We start from the raw sequence: 21,585 nt of genomic DNA, 5'->3' as shown, positions 1-21,585 counted from the left end.
ACCTGCCTCCTCTGTAACACACCTAGGTCAGCTGATCAGTAACACACCTGTCTAGTCTGTAACACACCTGTCTGCTCTGTAACGCACCTGTCCACCTGTCTGTCAGGACACTCTGGAGTACAAGAAGAAGCAGAGGCCTCTGAAGATCCGGATGTTGGACGGCACAGTGAAGACCGTCATGGTGGACGACTCCAAGATCGTTAGTGACATGCTGATGACCATCTGTGCTCGGATAGGTCAGCTCCGTCACACACTCTTATATACTATCATCTCATTGGCTGATCTCTGCCCTGATGTCACTCTGTCCATCTGTTGTTAGTGTGTCATGTGACCTCTGTGTGTTTGTGTGTCAGGCATCACGAACTACGACGAGTACTCTCTGGTGAGAGACATCGGAGAGGAGAAGAAGGAGGAGACCATGGGGACCCTGAAACGAGACAAGACTCTGCTGAGAGACGACAAGAAGATGGAGAAGTTGAAGCAGAAGCTGCACACAGACGATGAATGTATGACAACACACACACACACACACACACACACACACACACACACACACACACACACACACACACACACACACACACACACACACACACACATACACACACACACAGGAAGGAGCTGTCAGGGAGGTCAGAGGTCATTTCACAAACACCAGGCAAGTGTAGCTACATTAGCAGCTGTACTGACAGCATCAGTCCAGGGTACACTGTCAGGTTCCTGACATACACAGAGCAAAGAGTCTGCAGCTCTGATGGATCATCAGAGTCCAGGACCACCGAGTCCCTGTCGGTCCTAAGTCTGTTGTCTGGTCTGTCCTCAGTGAACTGGTTGGACCACGGCAGGACGCTGAGGGAGCAGGGTGTGGAGGAGACAGAGATGTTGCTGCTGAGGAGAAAGTTCTTCTACTCAGACCAGAACGTGGACTCCAGAGACCCCGTCCAGCTCAACCTGCTCTATGTGCAGGTACGTACACACCGTCATAGACCTGAGAAGTCAGACCCTGTAGTTCAGAGGTAATGAGCTGAACTTCTCCTGTTTCTGCTCTCAGATCTCCCACTTTAGAAACTTCTAGTTGCAGGAGGACTCAGACAAGCAAGAGTTCTTCTTCTGTGGTTTTTCACATAGAAGTTGCAGGAGGACTCAGACAAGCAAGAGTTCTTCTTCTGTGGTTTTTCACCAGATAAAAGCTAAAGTTAATACATGAGAATAAACTGTGATATCAGAGACTGAGGAGACCTCAGGTCTGCATGAAGACGCACAGGTAACACACCTGTATGAGCAGGTTTACAGACTTAGTGCTGGCTCAAGGTGGACTCTCCTGGTTATTCTGGTTGGGGTCACTGCAGCTGATCAGTAGGAACATGATAAACACACATGAATGAAACTTGGAAAACTTGGAGTGATTGTTAGTTTGCCTGTGTTTGGAACCTCCTTCTAACGGACTATTCATACTAAGTGTGACATCAAATGAGTATAGTGCGTACCAACTGCATCGTATGTGAATACCTGGATGTATACTAGATTGGCAAGAATTTCTGAGTATGTGCTGTGAGCATACTGGACATACTGAACTGCCCCATGATGCATTGCGGCTCTTCAAAATACGATGGTGGGCTACGAGGTGGAGGCTCCTGGTTCCAGTCCACATCGCATTTACATACTGGAAGCTAGCGAGCTATTTAAAACTTGATAATGTGCTAACCGCTACATTTGTAGGCGGTTCTGAACACAGTCTTTGTAGCTGTAGGCAAGAGTTAACTGAGAGTTGTGTGTGTGTGTGTGTGTGTGCGCGTGCACAGGCCCGTGATGACATCCTGAACGGCTCTCATCCCGTCTCCTTCGACAAGGCCTGTGAGTTTGCAGGGTACCAGTGTCAGATCCAGTTTGGAGACCACAACGAGTCCAAACACAAGCCTGGATTCTTGGAGTGAGAACCACCTTCACACTCTCTGTTTAACGTGATCATGTGACGTGTGTGTTTGAACATGTTTGATCTGAGCTGAACTGTTTCTCCTCAGTCTGAAGGAGTTCCTGCCCAAAGAGTACATCAAGCACAAAGGAGAGAAGAAGATCTTCCAGGTGAGAACTGGACTCTGTGTAGGTACAGGACAGTCCACCACCCTGATCACTGATCTGATCCTCAGTAGTCCTGGCTACATGAACAACAGTCATATAATGTTCACTTAGTTCAGTTACATGACGGCACTCTTAATATCGAAATCAAACATCAGCAGAGAGGGAGCTCTGAGGTGTGGTGCTGGTCTAGAGGAACTTAGTGGAAACAGGATTTACTTTACAAGAGAAAACAGTAAGTGTCCCGACAGACGTCCCTGAATCATGGGACATATCAAAGAGAGAAGACTTGTGTTGTTACTTCCTGCTCCTGTGAGTGGATCTGATCTCTGACTGCTTCTTGTGTCTCTGCAGGCTCATAAAAACTGTCAGAACATGACCGAGATCGAGGCCAAAGTCAGCTACGTGAAGCTGGCCCGGTCTCTGAAGACCTACGGAGTCTCCTTCTTCCTGGTCAAGGTGAGGAGAGGGTTAACTCTCAGCAGCTCTGCTTGTGGATCACAGAGCTGTAGAGGTTTAACAGGGGAAGCTTTGTAGATAAGAACACATGTAAACATCACACACGGAGCTTCTGATGAGTGTTGTCAGCAGCTCAGTTTACCAGACCACAGACGGTCTCTGTCAGGTCCTACGTAGATCAGTGTTATCACTCATGGCCCAGACAGACCATCAGAACTGTTGAACAGTCATTTTGTTTATTTCTTTAACCAGAACCATGATGGTGATGAAACATCTGTTCATATTCAGTTCAATTCAGCAGGCTTTATTGCCATGACATCTTCAATGTGTTGCCAAAGCACAATAACAATCATTCAATGGAATTAAATTATTAACAAAAAAATGTCATTAACAATATTAATATGATAAAATACAATATGATTGTTAATAGACTAAATTGATAGTGAAATAAAGAAACAGAAAAAAAGCAATAATTATGTACATATACACATATACCTATATATATATATATATATATGTATATATATATATATATATGTGTGTGTGTGTGTGTATATGTATGTATATGTATATATGTATGTATGTACATATATATATATATATATATATGTACGCACACATAAACATACAGCAGTTAACAAATAAATACATCTGGTTTCTATATTTCTATAAACAGCTGTCTTCTCTTGTGACAGGAAGTGATACATTTAGCAGCCAACACTGCACATTCTTTCTTTTCCCCCCAGAATGATGGCTCATTTCTCCCTGTCTGTTTTCGAAGAATTCCTCCCTGATGTTTGTGTATTTTTGACAGTGTGTCAGGAAGTCACAGTAACGGCACAGCCTGTCCTCTCTGGGCAGCCAGGTCTGCCTGTGTCTGCCCTTCTCTACAGACAGACTGTGCTCACTCACTCTGTATATTGTCAGTGTCTTGCTCAGGTTCTTATCAGTTACTGTGGTCGGGTCATCTGCCACAGTATACTGTCTGTTTAAGGCCAAATATGTTTCTGTTTGTGTTGTGAGCATGTAATATCAGTCCAATAGCTGATGTATTTTTCTTTTTCTTTAGATATAATCCGGTTGAGTCTAATCCTCTGAGTGATAATCTTCTGTTCATATGAAGCTGCTGTATGAGTGTGGATATAATATGCACCTGTAGTGACGTGTAAACAGGGTTCAGGATGATCACAGCTGAACTGTTTCTTTAACCTCCTGCAGGAGAAAATGAAGGGAAAGAACAAGCTGGTGCCTCGTCTGCTGGGCATCACCAAAGAGAGCGTGATGAGGGTGGACGAGAAGACCAAGGAGGTGATCCAGGAGTGGAACCTGACCAACATCAAGCGCTGGGCGGCCTCACCCAAGAGCTTCACCCTGGTAGGTTCTTGGTGTCACTGGTCCTGAGGGGGAGGGTCAGGGTATCGGAGCTCTCCGGCAGTCTGAGAAAATGACTTGGACTCTAAAAAGGGCCAGGTCCTCTGTGTTTATGTGAATCAGGACAGAGAATAAAATTCATCTCAGACTGACCCACCAAAACCGCCTGGAGACACACCTGAGATATAGTTACACCATATCCATTTTATCTATCTATCTATCTCATCCCAGAAAATGAATAAATGAAGTTGTGTTGAATGTGGTTTGGTGTGTGAGTGTTAACTGGGTCTGTGTCACCCTGCTGGTCTGAGGGGAACTTGCTCCTCTTGGTTATGAAGTGGACTGTAGCTCCATCACATGATCTGTGTTCTGCCGTCAGGACTTTGGAGACTACCAGGACGGGTACTACTCTGTGCAGACCACTGAGGGGGAGCAGATCGCTCAGCTGATCGCCGGTTACATCGACATCATCCTAAAGAAGGTAACACTCATATGAAACCTACATCATACACTGTGGTGACATGTTTTATTCATATTTGTCACAAACCCAAGGAACCAACCTGTCAACTAGTGGGGGGGGGGGGCTAAATAAACCTGAAACCTTGTCAGAGGGCAGACAGACAGAGAGAGAGTTAGCATTAGCATAACCACTAACACTGTGTCAGCCACTGCTGGTTACAAGCTAACAAACAACATAAACAAATAAAAGATGCTAACTAAGCTAACCGTTCTGATCCGTCTGCTAGTCTCTGGTTCTGGTCTCAACAGACTCCTCATCTGAGTCTGGGTCTGACAAGGCCTGATCCAGATTTCTCAATCAGGAAGTAAGAAGAGCTTCAGACCCAGTTTTTATGTGTGAAAACCATGTTAAAAATTATGAATCATGATGATTTTTAGAGTTTAAAACACATCTGGAGAGGAACTTTAACAGCAGAAACAGCTGTGTAACAGGGAGCAGCCGTACAGACGGACAGGTGACAGTGTGTCTGTACAGGTCCATACAGAAGCTGCATTGATCAGCTTGTGACAAAGGACGCTCTGAGTTACACAGGCTCATGTTTCAGAGTAAAGACTGTTGTCAGAATCTCTCAGTAGCAGCTCTGTTTACTTTGTCCATTGACAACTGTCCTAAGAAATATACGTGTGCTTGTTAGAGGACACAAACCACAGTTTATCATAGAGGTGTTTCACCTGCTCCTGTGATGTCACCACTGATGTCATCACTACCTGTTCACAGAAAAAGAGCAAAGACCACTTTGGCCTGGAGGGAGATGAAGAGTCAACCATGCTGGAAGACTCTGTGTCCCCCAAGAAGTAAGTGTGTGTGTGTGTGTGTGTGTTTGTTTGTGTTACTGAGTACTCGTTTTGGTTCAGATCCATCAGTGTCCTCCTGCTGTCCAGAGAGATGCTAACACACTGACGCTCCTGTCCGTCAGAAGCTCGCCTACCTTCTGTCCAGGTAACTTCTCTTCTTCCTCCTCTTCATCGCTCCAGGTCCACAGTGCTGCAGCAGCAGTTCAACAAAGTGGGGAAGGTGGAGACGGGCTCGGTGGCCCTGCCGGCCATCATGCGCTCAGGAGCCGGGGGCCCAGAGAGCTTCCAGATGGGCTCCATGCCACAGGCCAAGCAGCACATCACCAGTGGACAGATGCACCGAGGACACATGCCCCCACTGGTAAGACAAAGACCACCAGAGACTTGAACTGACAGAGTGAGGCTGAACAGTGAGTCTCTGGTCTGTCCTATAAGAACCAGGTCCAGTTTACTAATACATCATAAAAACCTGTGTTGTCTCTGAGAGGACAGGTTTTGTTTTTGATGAGCCTCAGACAGAGACACAGAGAGGACTGACACATGTTGGTTTATTGACAGTAACAAAGTTAAATACAGTCACTGTTTATATTATTTATATATATTTATATTATACAGTTACTGTATAAAACAGAGACAAGTCTGAACTGATGCTGATCATTTATAAACAGTATAAACTGTAACACAGTGAGTTGTGTTAGTGACTGTGTCTTTGTGTGTCCACAGACTTCAGCACAACAGGCGCTGACTGGAACCATCAACTCCAGTATGCAGGCGGTCCAGGCTGCCCAGGCCTCCCTGGATGACTTTGATACTCTGCCCCCACTGGGAACAGATGCTGTGAGCCTGCCCCCCTTTATTCAGAGTCCACATGGATACCTGTGAGTACTGATCTGTCCTCTCTACGTCTGTGTGACCTGAGGGTCGTCTCTGTGTTTCAGGCCTCTCAAGCCTGGCGCAAGAACAAGATGGACGAGTCCAAACACGAGATCCACTCCCAGGTGGATGCCATCACAGCAGGCACGGCCTCCATGGTCAACCTCACAGCAGGTAGGATCAGCTCAGACCCTCATGTGTTCGTATTCATGTTCTCTGCTCAGACATTAAGCAGGAGAACAGTTAAGAGGTCGGTTCACTGTTGATCAAGTTCACCTTCAGTAAAGGTGAAGGCGAAGAGGTGGAGTGTGTGTGGAGCAAGTTTGTGGCGAGCATACTTTTCACCATCAGCATCATGTCTCTGTCCGCGTCAGCCTTTGTTACCTGATGAGGATCACACCTGCAGACAGGAAGTTTGTCAGCTGGTGAATCTCTGTCTGTCAGGGACCAGATAAAACAAGATTCAGTGTATTAAAGACGTTTCCAAAGTGAAACCAACATCAAGCATCTTTGATAAGGAGGCACCAGTCATACCAGGTTATTTCTCCAGTGATGTGTCACCAGTTCACCCCAGGGTGTCTCCGCAGAGTTGACCTTCTGCTGATCAGGGACTAGTTCTGGTTCTGGTTCTGGTTCTTTAGCTGCTGCTGCTGCTATAACTGGGTTCTGATCCATTAGAAAAGGTTTTGGAGACAGAAACGTGGAGGATGTGACGCCCTGCATCAGTTCACGTTGGTTACAGATGATGAGTGATGGAGATGGAGTTTGTGCACACAGCTCTGAACCATAGGAATAATACATACTGATGATAATAATATAATATTAGAATAACATTATTCATCCTGTGATTTTACATGTATTTTAACATTTAAGTTTTAATTCATCCTCCCTGTTTTATCTGCAATCATAATAATCATAATCATCATCGTAATAATGCTCGTGAGCAGTCTAACACAGTTACCTGTCTACCTGTTGGTCAGGTGACCCAGCAGAGACGGACTACACGGCGGTGGGCTGTGCCGTCACCACCATCTCCTCCAACCTGACGGAGATGTCGAAGGGTGTGAAGCTGCTTGCGGCGCTGATGGAGGATGAAGGAGGGAACGGGCAGCAGCTGCTGGGGGCCGCTAAGAACCTGGCCTGTGCCGTGTCCGACATGCTGAAGACGGCTCAGCCTGCAAACACAGAGGTACACAACCTGACTACACCACAGTACTACACTCATACAGGAGACGGGCCAGGTGTTCACATTGTTAATGTGTTGATGTGTTAATGTGTCGATCTTGTGGTTGTAGCCTCGTCAGAACCTGCTGCAGGCTGCAGGAAACGTGGGCCAGGCCAGTGGAGAGCTGCTGTCCCACATCGGAGAGACTGACACTGATCCACAGTTCCAGGTGTGTCCATCTGAACTCTGACTGTTTATTTTATTGGTGGAGCTTCATGTTACTGTGCAGTGATAATGTAGAGTGATGATAGATAGAGACAGTGATGATGTCAGATGTTACTGAGCCTCATTCAGGAGCACCCATCAGCCGCAGGTTGGACCTGGTGATGAGTCACTGATCTCTGCTTCAAAGTTAACTTTATTTAACTGTTCACAGTTGGTGTCTCATTCATAAAGATCAGATCAGAGTCAGGTGTATTGTTGAGGTCAGGTAAACTGAAACTACTTCCTGTCTGTCCCTGATGCTGAGGGACTGAAACAGGAGGCTGAGAGTGTTACTCTCACACAGCACATGAGGACTGGTGTCTGTTTAACAATCCCGTTCAGTTCAATTTAAATTTTAAAACTTAAACTTTATTGGCATGAACAGAAACATGTTGTTGCCAAAGCAGTTTACAGAATATTTAAAAAATACATACAATACAATACAATTATAGAATATGTGTTAATACTGTTACAGAACAATATAAGTCAATACAATATAACACAGTTTTATACAATTATTTACAATGTATTAACACCTGTATGTGACAGTTTCCAGGATGTGTCAGAGGCCACAGACGGACAGTCTCCTCTTATTGTCAGATGATGGTAACAAACGTCCAAGACAAATGCTTCACTCTGAAGGACCAATCAGATCAACAAGGCAGCAGTGAATGATCCAGTCCACTAAATCATATTATACAGTCAATCTTTCAATAATCTTTCAATAATCTGTCAATAATCTGTCAATAATTCAGTTGAAGTGGGAACCAGCAGGTGGAAGCTTCTCATAGATTCTTCTTCACTCTCTAATCGTGTGTGTGTGCTTGTGCGTGTGTGTGTGAGAGTGTGAGACCCAGTATCAAAGGCAGTATGTCACCACAGCTGGAACAGCTGTGTGGGCCTTCATTCTGATGGATCAATAATCAATGACAGAGCTCTGACTGTAGTTTTATGATTCTCGGGTTAGAGGATGAGTTGAGATTCTTGAGAAACTGAGAACAAAACTTCCTCCTCTCTGTGGCTGTGAAACGAGGGTCTAGACCCTGACCTGGAGTCTGTCAGAGCTGAGGCTCTGAATCTGAGTCAACCTGCACCTGAGACGAAGCTGCAGCAGACACAGTTACAATGACTGTGACTGTCTCCAGTGGTGGATCTTGATTGGTCCGCCTCAGACTACTGACGGCTCAGATCAGCTACATCAGGTCTTCACAGACCTGTAGACCCTGTCCCGTTTCTGACAGTGTGGTTCGGGGATCATTTAGAGCCAGTATGGACAGGAGCAGTGATCACAGCCACCATCAGCTCATTCAGTGTAGGATTTACACAGCATGACCATGACAGAAGTGGACTGGACCTAAAAACCTGAACCTGTCCTCTCAGACAACACTCTGTGATTTAGTTTAGATCAGTATTAATATATCCTCCTGCTCATGTTTATCTGGGATGAAATTTGTGTGGGTGTCGTCTGATTTAACAGAGTCTAACTGACTCATTGACTCACAGTGGTGAACCTGAACTAATAGAAGATGTAGAACCTTTGACTGAATCAGCTGTGAGGAGATAAAACCTCCTCACGTCTGATTAAATCATTTCTCTTCCCTCCTGTCAGATCATTATTCCCAGATTTTAATTATGATTTCTGAATAATTTCATAAATAATCTCTCTCCCCTGACTGATCAGTGACCAGTGCTACATGATGCTAACTGTGTGTGTGTGTCATTAACAGGACATGCTGATGCAGCTGGCTAAAGCTGTTGCTAACGCTGCAGCAGCTCTGGTGCTCAAAGCCAAGAACGTGGCCCAGAAGACGGAGGACTCGGCCCAGCAGAACCGAGTGATAGCTGCTGCCACTCAGTGCGCTCTGTCCACGTCTCAGCTGGTGGCCTGCACCAGGGTGAGTGGTCTACCTGGGACAGGTTCTGACAGCTGAGGGGAGCAGTCTGTTTTTTTTTTTTTTTTATTCTTCTGTTCATTCTCTCCATCTTCTCCCTCATGAAGGTGGTGGCTCCAACCATCAGCTCCCCGGTGTGTCAGGAGCAGCTGATCGAGGCCGGCAAGCTGGTGGCCAAGTCCGTGGAAGGCTGCGTGGAAGCATCGCAGGGGGCCACCAATGACGAGGGCCTCCTGAAACAGGTGGGCGTCGCTGCCACGGGCGTCACTCAGGCGCTCAATGAGCTGCTGCAACACATCAAACAGTACGCCAGTGGAGGCCATCCGATTGGACGACACGGGGAAGCCACCGACCGCATCCTGGACGTGACGGAGAACATCTTCAGCTCCATGGGAGACGCTGGTGGGTGACGACAGGAAGCACACATCGCATTATTTTACTCACAGCTGACTCCGTTCATCCTCCCACAGCAGCTGGTTTCACTAACGTCATGCTCCTCAGAGGATGAACTCTGACCTCTGACCTCAGCTCAGTACAAAAACATTTGATTTGTGTAAAGTGTGATGTTCATGGTGTCCAGAGGATGAACCATGGATGTCTCTTGACACCTGAGCAGCAGGGGGTAACTGTCACAGGACGCTGTGATGTAGAGTGTGTGTGGTGAGCGGCTGTAAATGTAAATCACATTCTCAGAAGACAATAACAACATTAACAACCTCATACACATGATCACCTGACTGATCATATCCAACATCGATCCTGTTAACTCTCCCTCTCATGAACCCCCTCAGGTGAGATGGTGCGTCAGGCTCGTATCCTCGCCCAGGCCACGTCTGATCTGGTCAACGCCATCAAGATGGACGCAGAGGGAGAGTCAGACCTGGAGAACTCACGCAAGCTGCTGTCAGCCGCCAAGCTGCTGGCTGATGCCACCGCCAAGATGGTGGAGGCGGCGAAGGTCTGTCTCTCTCTCTGTGTCTGCACTGAACACACTGAACAGACCTCCTCGGTTCGGTCTGTAATGATCTCTGTGTCCTCAGGGCGCAGCGGCGAACCCCGACAGTGAGGAGCAGCAGCAGAAGCTCAGAGAAGCCGCCGAAGGTCTCCGCATGGCCACCAACGCTGCCGCCCAGAACGCCATCAAGAAACGTCTGGTCAACAAGCTGGAGGTAACGGGAGAGAACCTCAGACACCTGAGGGATGTTTACAGTCCTTTGTGTAATTTGCGTTCCTGCACAGAATTATGGGATTGATTAACAGGTCCTCACAGGTAGAGTTACCAGCTGCTTTTAAAATGAGTCACGGAGAGGAAATAGTGACTTTAACTGTGACTATTTTCAGCCTTTTTGAAGTGACAAAGTAAAAAATCGACACCTGCGCTACAGTGTTAGCGTCACAGTGACAGGTTTAGATCCTTTTCGACACTTTGGAAATGAACAACATGGATCTGACTGGTTTGGATATATTTCAGATTAAATCCTCTTCTTGTGGTCTGACATAAAACTCACCTGTCTCAACCTGCAGCCTGTGTTTCCACATGTTCACCAGCTGTTCCTGTAGGTGGATCAGGTGACAGCTTGCTGTCTTACTGAGTGAATGTAGGTTAGACCACATGAGACATGAGACGGCAGCTCTAAACAAGTCTCTCTATGACTGTTCTGCTGTTATCTGCTAATGTTGTGCTGCTTGAATAACTTGCATGATGTCTATTACTGGTTGTACACATGCCCAGTGTTGACACGTGTTTCCTGTTTCCTGTCAGAACGCAGCCAAACAGGCGGCGGCGGCAGCCACTCAGACCATAGCTGCTGCTCAGCACGCTGCCTCCTCCAACAGGAACCAGGCTGCACAGCAGCAACTGGTGCAGAGCTGCAAGGTAAACACCCACCATCTGCACCTGTCTGCTCACCTGAGCCCCTACAACACACACACAGAGGCTTCACTTTATCATCTGTCTGTTTCACTTCTACCTGATGATAACACACGGTTTAATTCTAGTGAGACTTAATGAGATGAATAGTCAACTATTACATTTATTAATGTGGGTTAATGTAATGTGTGTGTGTGTGTGTGTGTGTGTGTGTGTGTGTGTGTGTGTGTGTGTGTGTGTCCTCAGGTGGTAGCAGAGCAGATCCCTCAGCTGGTCCAGGGAGTCAGAGGGAGCCAGTCTCAGCCTGACAGCCCCAGTGCTCAGCTGGCCCTCATCAGTGCCAGTCAGAACTTCCTGCAGGTCTGTCAGTCCACCAGGGACCAGGGAACACATCTACACATCCTCATCAATACAGCTGAACCCTCTGTAGTAGTACAGCAGCACAGTCACAGAACAGTAATGATACAACCGTGATGGATGTAGCTTCCGACTGTTTTAGACTTGTGTCATTTAGTCATTGTGGTGATGTCACCAAACTCAGGTCTCAAGTCTCTGCACGCTCATCTTTATTCAGCTGTTAAACAACCTGGAATCTGTGTCTGTGTTTGTGAGAGGAACTGAAAAAGTGTTCAGAATTAATGGCTTTGACTTGTACATGTAGATGTTCATGGTTCAAGGATGAATTTGAATGACCTGTTAACTTTAGTTCCACTTTCAGGAAACATAAGATATTTAGACTCTGTCCTCTAACAGCCACAGCCTCAGTCTGTTCTTTAAATCAAATCCACGACTCAGAGTTTGTCTCCTCCTCTCTTCCTCTCCTCCTCCTCCAGCCTGGAGCTAAGATGGTCACAGCCTCTAAGGCCACTGTTCCCACCATCAGTGACCAGGCCTCAGCGATGCAGCTCAGTCAGTGTGCTAAGAACCTGGCCAGCGCTCTGGCTGAGCTCCGCACCGCCTCACAGAAGGTACGTCTGTTAAACAGCCTGGATCATGAGGACTCACCTTCAATAAGAGACAGCGACAGACTACATCAGGTGTTTGTGTTTCTGACTTGTGTGTGTGTGTGTGTGTGTGTGTGTGCAGGCTCAAGAGGCGTGTGGTCCACTGGAGATCGACAACGCTCTGTCAATGGTCAGAGGTCTGGAGAAGGACATCCAGGAGGCCAAGGCCTCAGCGGAGGAGGGACGACTGAGACCACTGCCAGGAGAGACGGTGAGACACAGAGACAGACTCACAACGTCCACACTACACATGTATATGATGTTACATGATTGTATGTAAATAAATGTATAAAATTGTGTTGTATTGTATTAAATGATACTGTATTTTATTTTATTATATGAAAATCTAAATCTATTTTAATATTCTTTAAACTGCTTCTTTGGCAACAACATGTCTTCTTGTTCATGCCAGTAAAGATACTGAATTAACAGACAGAGACACAGAGACACACACAACGTCTCAGTATTCCTCACAGTTTGAGTTGATCAGTGTATCTCCTCCTCAGCTGGAGAAATGCTCTCAGGACCTGGGGACCAGCACCAAGGCTGTGAGCTCAGCCATCGCTCAGCTGCTGAGTGAGGCCACGCAGGGCAACGAGAACTATACCGGTGGGTTCAACAGGAACACTCACCTCCTCACATCCTGAGAGAGTCACTGTTCAACAGAGAGATTCACAAACCTCAGATATTAAAGTGTGAAAGAAGCCTCAACCACTCTGACCACAGGAAGTAAAATAATTAAAATTAGAAACAATAAAATACATTTTAGCTCCTGTTAAACCAATAACACAAAGAACCAAACATGTACAAGCTGAGTGTCTGCGACAGGTCCAATCACATGAAGAACTAATGTGCTCAAAACTACTGCTAATTCCAACCCTCAGCTCATTATAATGAGACGTTACCACAGCTCATTTCATCTTCATTCAGACAAGGCAGTGGCAGTTCCGTGATTGGCTGATGCTTTAGTCTGAATAAGAAAACCACCAATTACATCACTGAAAGAAATGACATGCTGCATTTCAGCATCATTGACTCGTATCTGTCAGAACAGAGGTGCTGTTTCTTTAACAGCTGAGCTACACACCTGTGAACACGACCTGAAGTCTGTTTAACACTGATCACTACAGGGATGTGTGTTGAGCTCAGTGTTCAAAAACAAAGGTGACCAACTCTGCTGCTGCACCTGAATGCATCATGTGTAGACACAGAGTTAGAAACAGGATGAAACATGTTTTACTGTGTCTGATCATTTCAGATGTATGTTTTGTCTGCGTTTGTTTTTTTGGTTGTTTATTACATATTACATGGGTCATCATAGCAACAGTTGTAATATCTGAACAGTGTCACACCGCACTTCTCTCCTGTTGATCCAGGTATGGCAGCCAGAGATGTGGCCCAGGCTCTGAAGTCCTTGGCCTCAGCCGCCAGGGGCGTCGCCGCCACCACGGACGACTCACCAGCTCGTAACGCCATGCTGGACTGTGCCGGTGACGTCATGGACAAGTCAGCCAACCTGATCGAAGAGACCAAGAGGGCCATCGCTAAGCCTGGCGATGCAGAGAGTCAGCAGAGGCTGGCCCAGGTCCGGCACAGATTCTGTATCTGTTCAGTGATGACACAATGATTCAGTCATGATGGAAATCAACCTGCAGAGACACGAGTGTTTGACTCAAGTCTGTGTCTGTGTCTGTGTGTGTGTGTAGGTGGCTAAGGCGGTGGCTCAGGCCCTGAACAGATGTGTGAACTGCCTCCCTGGTCAGAGGGATGTGGACAATGCCATCCGCACTGTGGGTGAAGCCAGCAAGACGCTCCTGTCTGACTCTGTGAGTACACCTGTACCTGTCTGTGAGACAGAACACATCATCACATCCCTTCATGTGGGACTGAGATGAATGATGTTTGTCCCTGTTTCTGTGGGTGTCAGGCTGAAGACTCTGGGACTCTGAGCCGAAGGAAACTGAGATCAGTTTACCTCAGTAATGTGTGAAGCTAAACGAGTAAACTATTTAATATAAATTAATTTAATTCCATATAAATCAATATTTATTGAAATCTTATAGTCCAGTTTATATGTTTATATTTCCACTGTAGTTTGTCTTTAGTCAGAAACAGCCTCTCATGATTGACACCGGAGAACAGGTGATGGTGTTGTCATAACAACCACCTCCAGTTTCGTTCGTATCTCTCCTCCTGTCTCTCTCTGACTCTGTCCTCCATCATCATCATCATCCTCCTCTTCCTCCTGTAGTTCCCATCCAGTGGGAGGAGCTTCCAGGAGGTCCAGGCTAACCTTAATGAGACGGCGGCCGGTCTGAACCAGTCAGCCAATGAGGTGGTCCAGGCATCCAGAGGGACCACCCAGGACCTGGCCAGGGCCACCAGCAAGTTTGGACAGGACTTCAGCAACTTCCTGGATGCCGGTGTTGATATGGCGGGAACATCCCAGGTCAGAACGATGAGAGAGCGCACGCGCACACGCACACGCACACGCACGCACACACACACACACACACACACACACACACACACACACACACACACACACACATAAACAACAATGCTGCTGTTTTGTTTAACTGACACCTCATCCAGTCAACAGGGAGGCCTTTGAGAAAACCAGTGTTAATGAGAATATACATTTATAAAATAATTTTGTAAACTTTCAGAATAAAAGTTCCTTTATGTCACCATGAATTTTCAAAATTCACTTGACCATATATATTAGATACTATAATCATCAATCCTCTGTCGGTGGTTCTCAGCTCTTTGGTTCCTCCTGAAGATGTAAATCTTTAAACTTTATATTTTTCATTTTTAAAAGAGACTCAGTCGTTTCCTCAAACACTATTTTCGGCAGATTAATCCATATTTGGTGCTGTAGTGTTACTGAGTGTTTTTGGTTTGTAGGACTGGGTTAATATGAGCTACAGTGTGTGTGAGTGTGTGTCAGTTTTATTTCAATGTCTTTGAGCAGCTGTTCTCTGGTCCAGAGACTGTAAACTTCTCCCTCCTCCCCCTCCAGTCTAAAGAGGACCAGACACAGGTGGTCTCCAACCTTAAGACCATCTCCATGTCGTCCAGTAAGCTGCTGCTGGCAGCCAAAGCCCTGTCCACTGACCCCAGCTCCCCCAACCTGAAGAACCAGCTGGCAGCCGCCGCTCGGTGAGAACGGTTTCTCTGTGTCTCTCTTCTTCTTCTGTCTTTTTTCACTTCCATTCTGACCTTTACGTCTGTGTCCGTGTGTCCACAGGGCGGTGACGGACAGCATCAACCAGCTCATCACCATGTGCACTCAGCAGGCTCCAGGTCAGAAGGAGTGTGACAACGCTCTGAGAGAGCTGGAGGTAACGACCACTGAACCACCATCAACCTGCTGATTCATCTTCACCTCTGTAGTCTGGTTCTTCCTACAGTCACCAGTTTAATCAGGTCTGACTGGACCGGTTTATATGTGACAGCTGCACTGTTGGAGTGTAAATGCTCTGAGCAGGGACTCCGTCTGTCCTCTGTCTTTATAAATCAACTGGAGCTGAAGAAAGAATGGAAATGACTGATAATAACAATCAGGATAAGCACAGGTCATGTGACAGTCAGCTGAGATGTGCAGGTAATATGTGTATTTCTTATGTGTTTGTGTGTGTGTGTGTGTGTGTGCAGTCGGTGAGGGGGATGCTGGAGAACCCAACAGAGGCCGTCAGTGAGCTGTCGTACTTCGACTGCATCGACAGTGTGATGGAGAACTCTAAGGTAGAACACACTGCTCCACCTGTCATCATGTCTCCACATGTCTTTACACTTTATCTGACAGTCAGAGCTGCTACAGGAGCAGGAGGAGCAGGAATTCTCCCTTCAGGCGTCTGTTGAAGATTTAACCTCTTCTGTCCATCTTTGTCCTTCAGCCACTGTGAACATGAACAGCAGTTTGTCAGCTTTAAGAAGAGCTGGGAGTCTTTTGATATGATGCTAAAGTTTTGTCAGTGATAACAAAACTCTGACAAATATGACATGTTTGACATTAAAGATACAATCAGCTGTTCACAGCTTCAGAATCTCAGAAAAGAGAATAATGAAATCATAATAAGAAGAAGAAGAAGAAAAAGAAGAAAATAATAATAAGAAAAAAAAATAAGAAGGAGAGTTTTGTATGAACTCTGGAAGTGTCTGCTTAGGACTTTAGTGAACAGGATGATGACTCTGAGGTTTGTTCCCTCCTGCTGTCATGGCGATGTTCCTGTCTCAGTTCAGTGCTCAATGACTTATTGTCTTTACAAACATCAACAGACCATGAAGACGTTCTCCAAACTACACCAAACTCCTGCGTGAACCTCTCACTTCCTGTTTCAGGTCCTCGGTGAGTCCATGGCTGGAATTTCCCACAATGCCAAGAACTCCAATCTGCCAGAGTTTGGTGACTCAGTCAGCGCCGGCTCCAAAGCTCTGTGTGGTCTGACTGAAGCAGCTGCACAGGTACAGTCATGACTTTATTGTTGCTGTGGTCTGTCAAACACATGTTGCGGGCTGTAAACTGACCTGTGATCTGCTCTCAGGCGGCCTACCTGGTGGGAGTGTCAGACCCCAACAGCTCAGCGGGTCAGAAGGGCCTGGTGGACCCCGCTCAGTTTGCACGGGCTAATCAGTCCATTCAGATGGCCTGCCAGAACCTGGTGGACCCGGCCTGCACACAGTCTCAGGTACGTGCATCATCATGCTAATGACTCTTCTTCGTGTGGTTGAAACCGTCCTCGACTGACCGCGGTGCTCCGCTCCTCTCCTCCTCTGCTCAGGTGCTCTCTGCAGCCACCATTGTGGCCAAACACACCTCTGCTCTGTGTAACGCCTGTCGCCTGGCCTCCTCCAAAACCCCCAACCCTGTGGCCAAGAGGCAGTTTGTTCAGTCCGCCAAAGAAGTGGCCAACACCACCGCCAACCTGGTCAAGTCCATCAAGGTTTGTGGTCCTCTGAAATTCATCGTCAGTGAAGTCGAGTGAAATGAAATGCCAGACTTGAAGACGAGGTGAAAAACAGACAAACTGTCGAACTGGGTTTAATGGAGCACACCTTTAGATTCCCTCCCTTCTTCATGGTGGTGCTGTCAGTTGTTACACCAGTAGATGTGTCGAGATTGAAAAAGACAAGTTCAGACTCCTGACACCTCCTCACTCCTGACCAGTCGGGGATGGTTTGAAAAACTCAACATAGATTCTGATTCTGACATTGTAAGGGAGGGAGGGAGGGAGGGAGCGGGAGACACTGTGAGACAATAGAGCGAGCTCATCTTTTGAAGCATCCTGACACGTAATCCTGGTTCACGGTAGTAAGTAACCCATCACCTGAAGAAGCTTTAGTCTAACCCCCCCCGAAAACCAGAGTCCAGGTTAACACCACGAGAAGAGTCACAGCCAGACTCTCTCTGATCGGCAGCTACTGGAAGAACTGGTTTCAGGTTATTGGAGCCAAAGGCGGTTCAACCAGTTATTAAATCCAGTTTCACTGATTGTTTCCAATGTTTAATAGGTACATCCAATAAAGACATGAAGAGAGATCAGAGACACTGTGTTTGTCTGTACCTCTGACTCAGATGAAGATCACATGTTATGACCAATCAATACAGAAAACCAGGTGATTCAGAGGTTCACTGACTCTGTCTTGTCTCTGTACATCCTGGTCCAGCAGGGTCACACACTGAAAATCCCTTAATGTCATTTCAAGTAAACAATATTTTTACTTCTGTTGATCCAAACAAACCAGTTTAGTCAGATTACCAAGCAGGCAGCAGCCACAGGCCCCTGAAAGATCCCTGCTTCCTGTGTGTCAACTAGTGTGTGCTGATTTAAAGCACAGGACCAAGACCTGACATGGCGATGATTGTGTGTGTTTGACATGGGGGTCACTATTGACCTGGTGCTCCATTAGTAAATGAATCAGTCCATGTCCAGGACTGTCCCACTTCACACTACAGCAGGTCTGTTAGAACACAGCTGTTCCAGAGGTGCAGCCTCCTGGTTGTTCTCTTGGAGACTTGTCCACACACTCAGACTGATCATCAGAGTCTAAAGTAGCGTGTCCTCTGTGCAGGCCTTGGACGGAGCCTTCAACCAGGAGAACAGAGAGAAGTGTAGAGCTGCTACCGGTCCTCTGATAGAAGCTGTGGACAACCTCACGGCCTTCGCCTCCAACCCAGAGTTCGCCAGCATCCCTGCTCAGATCAGCCCCGAGGTAAGACCTCACCTCCACACTGTGGGTGGTATTATGTGGAAGAGAGGACAGGTAGGTTCAGTCACACCCGAGAGTGATCTGATGGTTCACTGTCTGCCCCCCCGCCCCCTGACCCCACCTCACTTAGGGTCATGCAGCCATGGAGCCCATTGTTGCAGCGGCGAGGACGATGCTGGAGAGCTCCACCGGTCTGATCCAGACCGCCCGGTCTCTGGCCGTCAACCCCAAAGACCCCCCCAAGTGGTCTGTGCTGGCGGGACACTCCAGGACTGTGTCTGACTCCATCAAGAAGCTCATCACCAACATGAGGTAAAGTCTGCGGGCGGGGCTGAATCCTTCTGCTGTTAATGTGTGAAGGAGAAATCTGTGTCGTCATCACAAACACAAAAACACACTGAGGAGCCTCTTCTTCTTCTTCATCTGAAGAACCTCTTTGTTATAGGGTCATAACTCTGATAAATCAATATGGTCATCTTCTTCCTCTTCCTCCTGTGTGCGTGTGCGCGCGTCCGTGTGTGTGTGTGTGTGTGTGTGCGTGTGCAGAGAGAAGGCTCCTGGTCAGAGAGAATGTGACGATGCTATCGAGGTGTTGAACGGCTGCATCAGGGAGGTGGACCAGGCTTCTCTGGCTGCTATAAGCCAGCAGCTGACCCCCCGCGAGGACATCTCCATGGAGGTAAACGCACACACAGCTGGCACACTTTCTACACACACACAGTGTCAGGTTGAAGCTGTGTTTTCTTTTTTCCACACTTTATCTTCAGTTTTTCGTCTCAATTTGCCTTAAATTTGAATTTCCAATCATGATCTTTTCATCATGTTCCACAGCAGCTGAAATCAGCATCATCAGAAAACTGTCACATACAGACCAGGTTCTGAATTATTAAAACTCCGTATTTCCTGGTTCTATAAAACTGGTTCATTTGTGTTTGTTTCTGACGATATTCTGACTTCTGTACGTATTACACAGAGGTGCCAGTAATTCTGACCAGGTGTGTGTGTGTGTGTGTGTGTGTGTGTGTGTGTGTGTGTGTGTGGGTTTGTGTGTTTGAAAAGAATTTTGTTTAAAAAATTGTTTCATTCATGATTTTTTCTCCTGAATGTGATGCAGTTGTTAAATTGATGTTACACATGCAGACTCTTATATTTCATAGTCACATGTAGGTAAACTCTAACCCTAATGTGTTTCCATCTAAGATCAAAGGTCACTTACTGGCTCCCCTGACCTTTAGACTCAGTCTTCATCTGATGACACCTGGATCAGATCCTTTCACTGAAGAGGATCTGAGATTTACTTTTAAAACTCAAGGTTTACTTTTTCCAGTGCTTTCGACCATGACCCATGGCATTCTTCAGCTAATGTTTCCTCAAGTGTCAAGATATTTAAAGTTAAAAACCGGAACGTCCATCCTCAGATATGATGTTTATGATTGTTGTTAATGCAGCGTCTCCGCCTGTTACAGTCTCTGTGCAGCTGTTTGTGTCGGTGTCCACCTGAGTGTAATAATCATGTGTGTGTGTGTGTGTGTGTGCGTGTTTCAGACCCTCCATGAGCAGATGGCTGCCTCTGTCCATGAGATCAGTAACCTGATTGACCCTGTAGCTGTGGCTGCTCGCTCCGAGGCCTCCCAGCTGGGACACAAGGTGAAACACCTGACAGTCGTCCACACAGCGGCGCAGTCTGACTATGGACCAGGCGCTGGTCTAAGACTCAGACCTCTCAGACTCAGAGTCTCTGTGCTGATCTTGTCATTATATATGATGTGTTCATGAACAGGTGTCTCAGATGGCCAGCTACTTTGAGCCGCTCATCATGGCAGCCATTGGCACAGCGTCCAAGATTCTCAGCAGCCAACAGCAGATGGCTGTCTTAGACCAGACCAAAACCCTGACTGAGTCCGCCCTGCAGATGCTCTACACCGCCAAGGAGGCTGGAGGAAACCCCAAGGTACTGAACCTGGTACTGGTCAGGATCCTCTGCAGGAGCTGGTAGAAAAACCAGTCTGGGGGGTGTAACAGAGCACAGGAGCGTTTATATGGTGCAGTGTTTAATGCAGTCTAATACTTTATGAATGTGTTGTGTCGTCACTGATGTTAACAGCAGCTTCAGTTTAAAATACCAGTTACAATTTAGGGAAACATCATATTATCCACAAACCTTCATTACAAAGATCCCTGTTCTGTCCATCATCGAACTGCTGACGGTGTAAAAGTCATAATAAAAACTGTAATATTAACATGACTACCGTTGAGTCGGACATCAAACAGTCAACGGTTGATCTATCATCACACAAAGTACTGCAGCGCCTGTGGTCGAGGCTGTGAGACAGCTGGTTAATACACCTGTTAATGAAGCTTATCTAGAGCTCTGAGGGGTATAAGAAAGAGACAGTATGAGCTGCATGTCAGATAAATAAACTGCGATAACTTATAATCATGAAGCACAGATGTTTGAATGAGACCACTCTGGAGTTAATGCTAACTTTAAAGGCCTGTGATCAAACTTTAATATTTCATTTCTCAGAATGGCTCAGTCACATGTGCAGAAATGCGCACACACACATCGATATTCTTTTATTTATATCCTGATCACATGAGGCACCAACCACGGGAATGTTTGCACCAGGTTCAGTGATGTTCCTCTAGATATCAGTAATTCAGTTTATATATAGTTTTACAGCAGTGAATGGAACAGACTGCACACAGTGTTAATCTGAAGAATGACATTGTGTGCTGTACTTTACTGTAGTTTTCTACACTTTATTGTACTTTACTGTATTTTACAATGCTTTACTGTATTGTAGTGTACTAAACTTTACTGTACTGTAATGTACTTTACAGTCAATCTGACTGCAGTAACTCTGAAGCTCAGGTGTATTAAGACACAGAGTAAACTGAGCAGAGAACAGCTGCGTGCGTGCGTGCGAGCGAGCGTGCGTGCGTGCGTGTGCGCGTCCGTCCAGTCAGCAGCAGTGTAGAAAGTGTAGGTCGAGGTGATTATATTTCATCATGAACGGCGATAAATGAACCATGTGAAAGTCCAGCAGCATTAATAATTCAGCAGTGGTGAAGGTTTAT

General features: G+C 46.5%; 1 protein-coding gene across 1 annotated transcript in view; it reads left to right on the top strand.

Moving 5' to 3' along the window:
- tln1 (talin 1) overlaps positions 1 to 21,585 on the top strand; it is a 68,859-nt gene that overhangs the window by 19,157 nt on the left and 28,117 nt on the right. The window contains exons 5-41 of the mRNA XM_022744631.1: positions 107 to 236; positions 354 to 506; positions 824 to 966; positions 1,803 to 1,930; positions 2,022 to 2,082; positions 2,431 to 2,535; positions 3,754 to 3,909; positions 4,286 to 4,387; positions 5,144 to 5,220; positions 5,401 to 5,581; positions 5,944 to 6,057; positions 6,159 to 6,267; positions 7,074 to 7,282; positions 7,389 to 7,487; positions 9,250 to 9,417; positions 9,522 to 9,816; positions 10,206 to 10,372; positions 10,455 to 10,583; positions 11,177 to 11,290; positions 11,531 to 11,644; positions 12,118 to 12,252; positions 12,371 to 12,499; positions 12,795 to 12,897; positions 13,665 to 13,873; positions 13,995 to 14,114; positions 14,540 to 14,737; positions 15,314 to 15,453; positions 15,542 to 15,635; positions 15,949 to 16,038; positions 16,636 to 16,758; positions 16,839 to 16,982; positions 17,076 to 17,237; positions 18,367 to 18,507; positions 18,635 to 18,816; positions 19,051 to 19,183; positions 20,050 to 20,151; positions 20,285 to 20,455. Coding sequence (XP_022600352.1) covers positions 107 to 236; positions 354 to 506; positions 824 to 966; positions 1,803 to 1,930; positions 2,022 to 2,082; positions 2,431 to 2,535; positions 3,754 to 3,909; positions 4,286 to 4,387; positions 5,144 to 5,220; positions 5,401 to 5,581; positions 5,944 to 6,057; positions 6,159 to 6,267; positions 7,074 to 7,282; positions 7,389 to 7,487; positions 9,250 to 9,417; positions 9,522 to 9,816; positions 10,206 to 10,372; positions 10,455 to 10,583; positions 11,177 to 11,290; positions 11,531 to 11,644; positions 12,118 to 12,252; positions 12,371 to 12,499; positions 12,795 to 12,897; positions 13,665 to 13,873; positions 13,995 to 14,114; positions 14,540 to 14,737; positions 15,314 to 15,453; positions 15,542 to 15,635; positions 15,949 to 16,038; positions 16,636 to 16,758; positions 16,839 to 16,982; positions 17,076 to 17,237; positions 18,367 to 18,507; positions 18,635 to 18,816; positions 19,051 to 19,183; positions 20,050 to 20,151; positions 20,285 to 20,455 — 5,130 coding nt within the window. The remainder of the gene's footprint in view (positions 1 to 106; positions 237 to 353; positions 507 to 823; positions 967 to 1,802; positions 1,931 to 2,021; positions 2,083 to 2,430; positions 2,536 to 3,753; positions 3,910 to 4,285; positions 4,388 to 5,143; positions 5,221 to 5,400; positions 5,582 to 5,943; positions 6,058 to 6,158; positions 6,268 to 7,073; positions 7,283 to 7,388; positions 7,488 to 9,249; positions 9,418 to 9,521; positions 9,817 to 10,205; positions 10,373 to 10,454; positions 10,584 to 11,176; positions 11,291 to 11,530; positions 11,645 to 12,117; positions 12,253 to 12,370; positions 12,500 to 12,794; positions 12,898 to 13,664; positions 13,874 to 13,994; positions 14,115 to 14,539; positions 14,738 to 15,313; positions 15,454 to 15,541; positions 15,636 to 15,948; positions 16,039 to 16,635; positions 16,759 to 16,838; positions 16,983 to 17,075; positions 17,238 to 18,366; positions 18,508 to 18,634; positions 18,817 to 19,050; positions 19,184 to 20,049; positions 20,152 to 20,284; positions 20,456 to 21,585) is intronic.

The sequence above is a fragment of the Seriola dumerili genome, unplaced genomic scaffold, assembly GCF_002260705.1.
Source record: "Seriola dumerili isolate Sdu_G_001 unplaced genomic scaffold, Sdu_1.0 BDQW01000081.1, whole genome shotgun sequence".
NCBI classification, from domain to species: Eukaryota; Metazoa; Chordata; class Actinopteri; order Carangiformes; family Carangidae; genus Seriola; species Seriola dumerili.
Note: the sequence above shows the minus strand (reverse complement) of the source record. Positions and strands in the feature narration are given on the sequence as shown.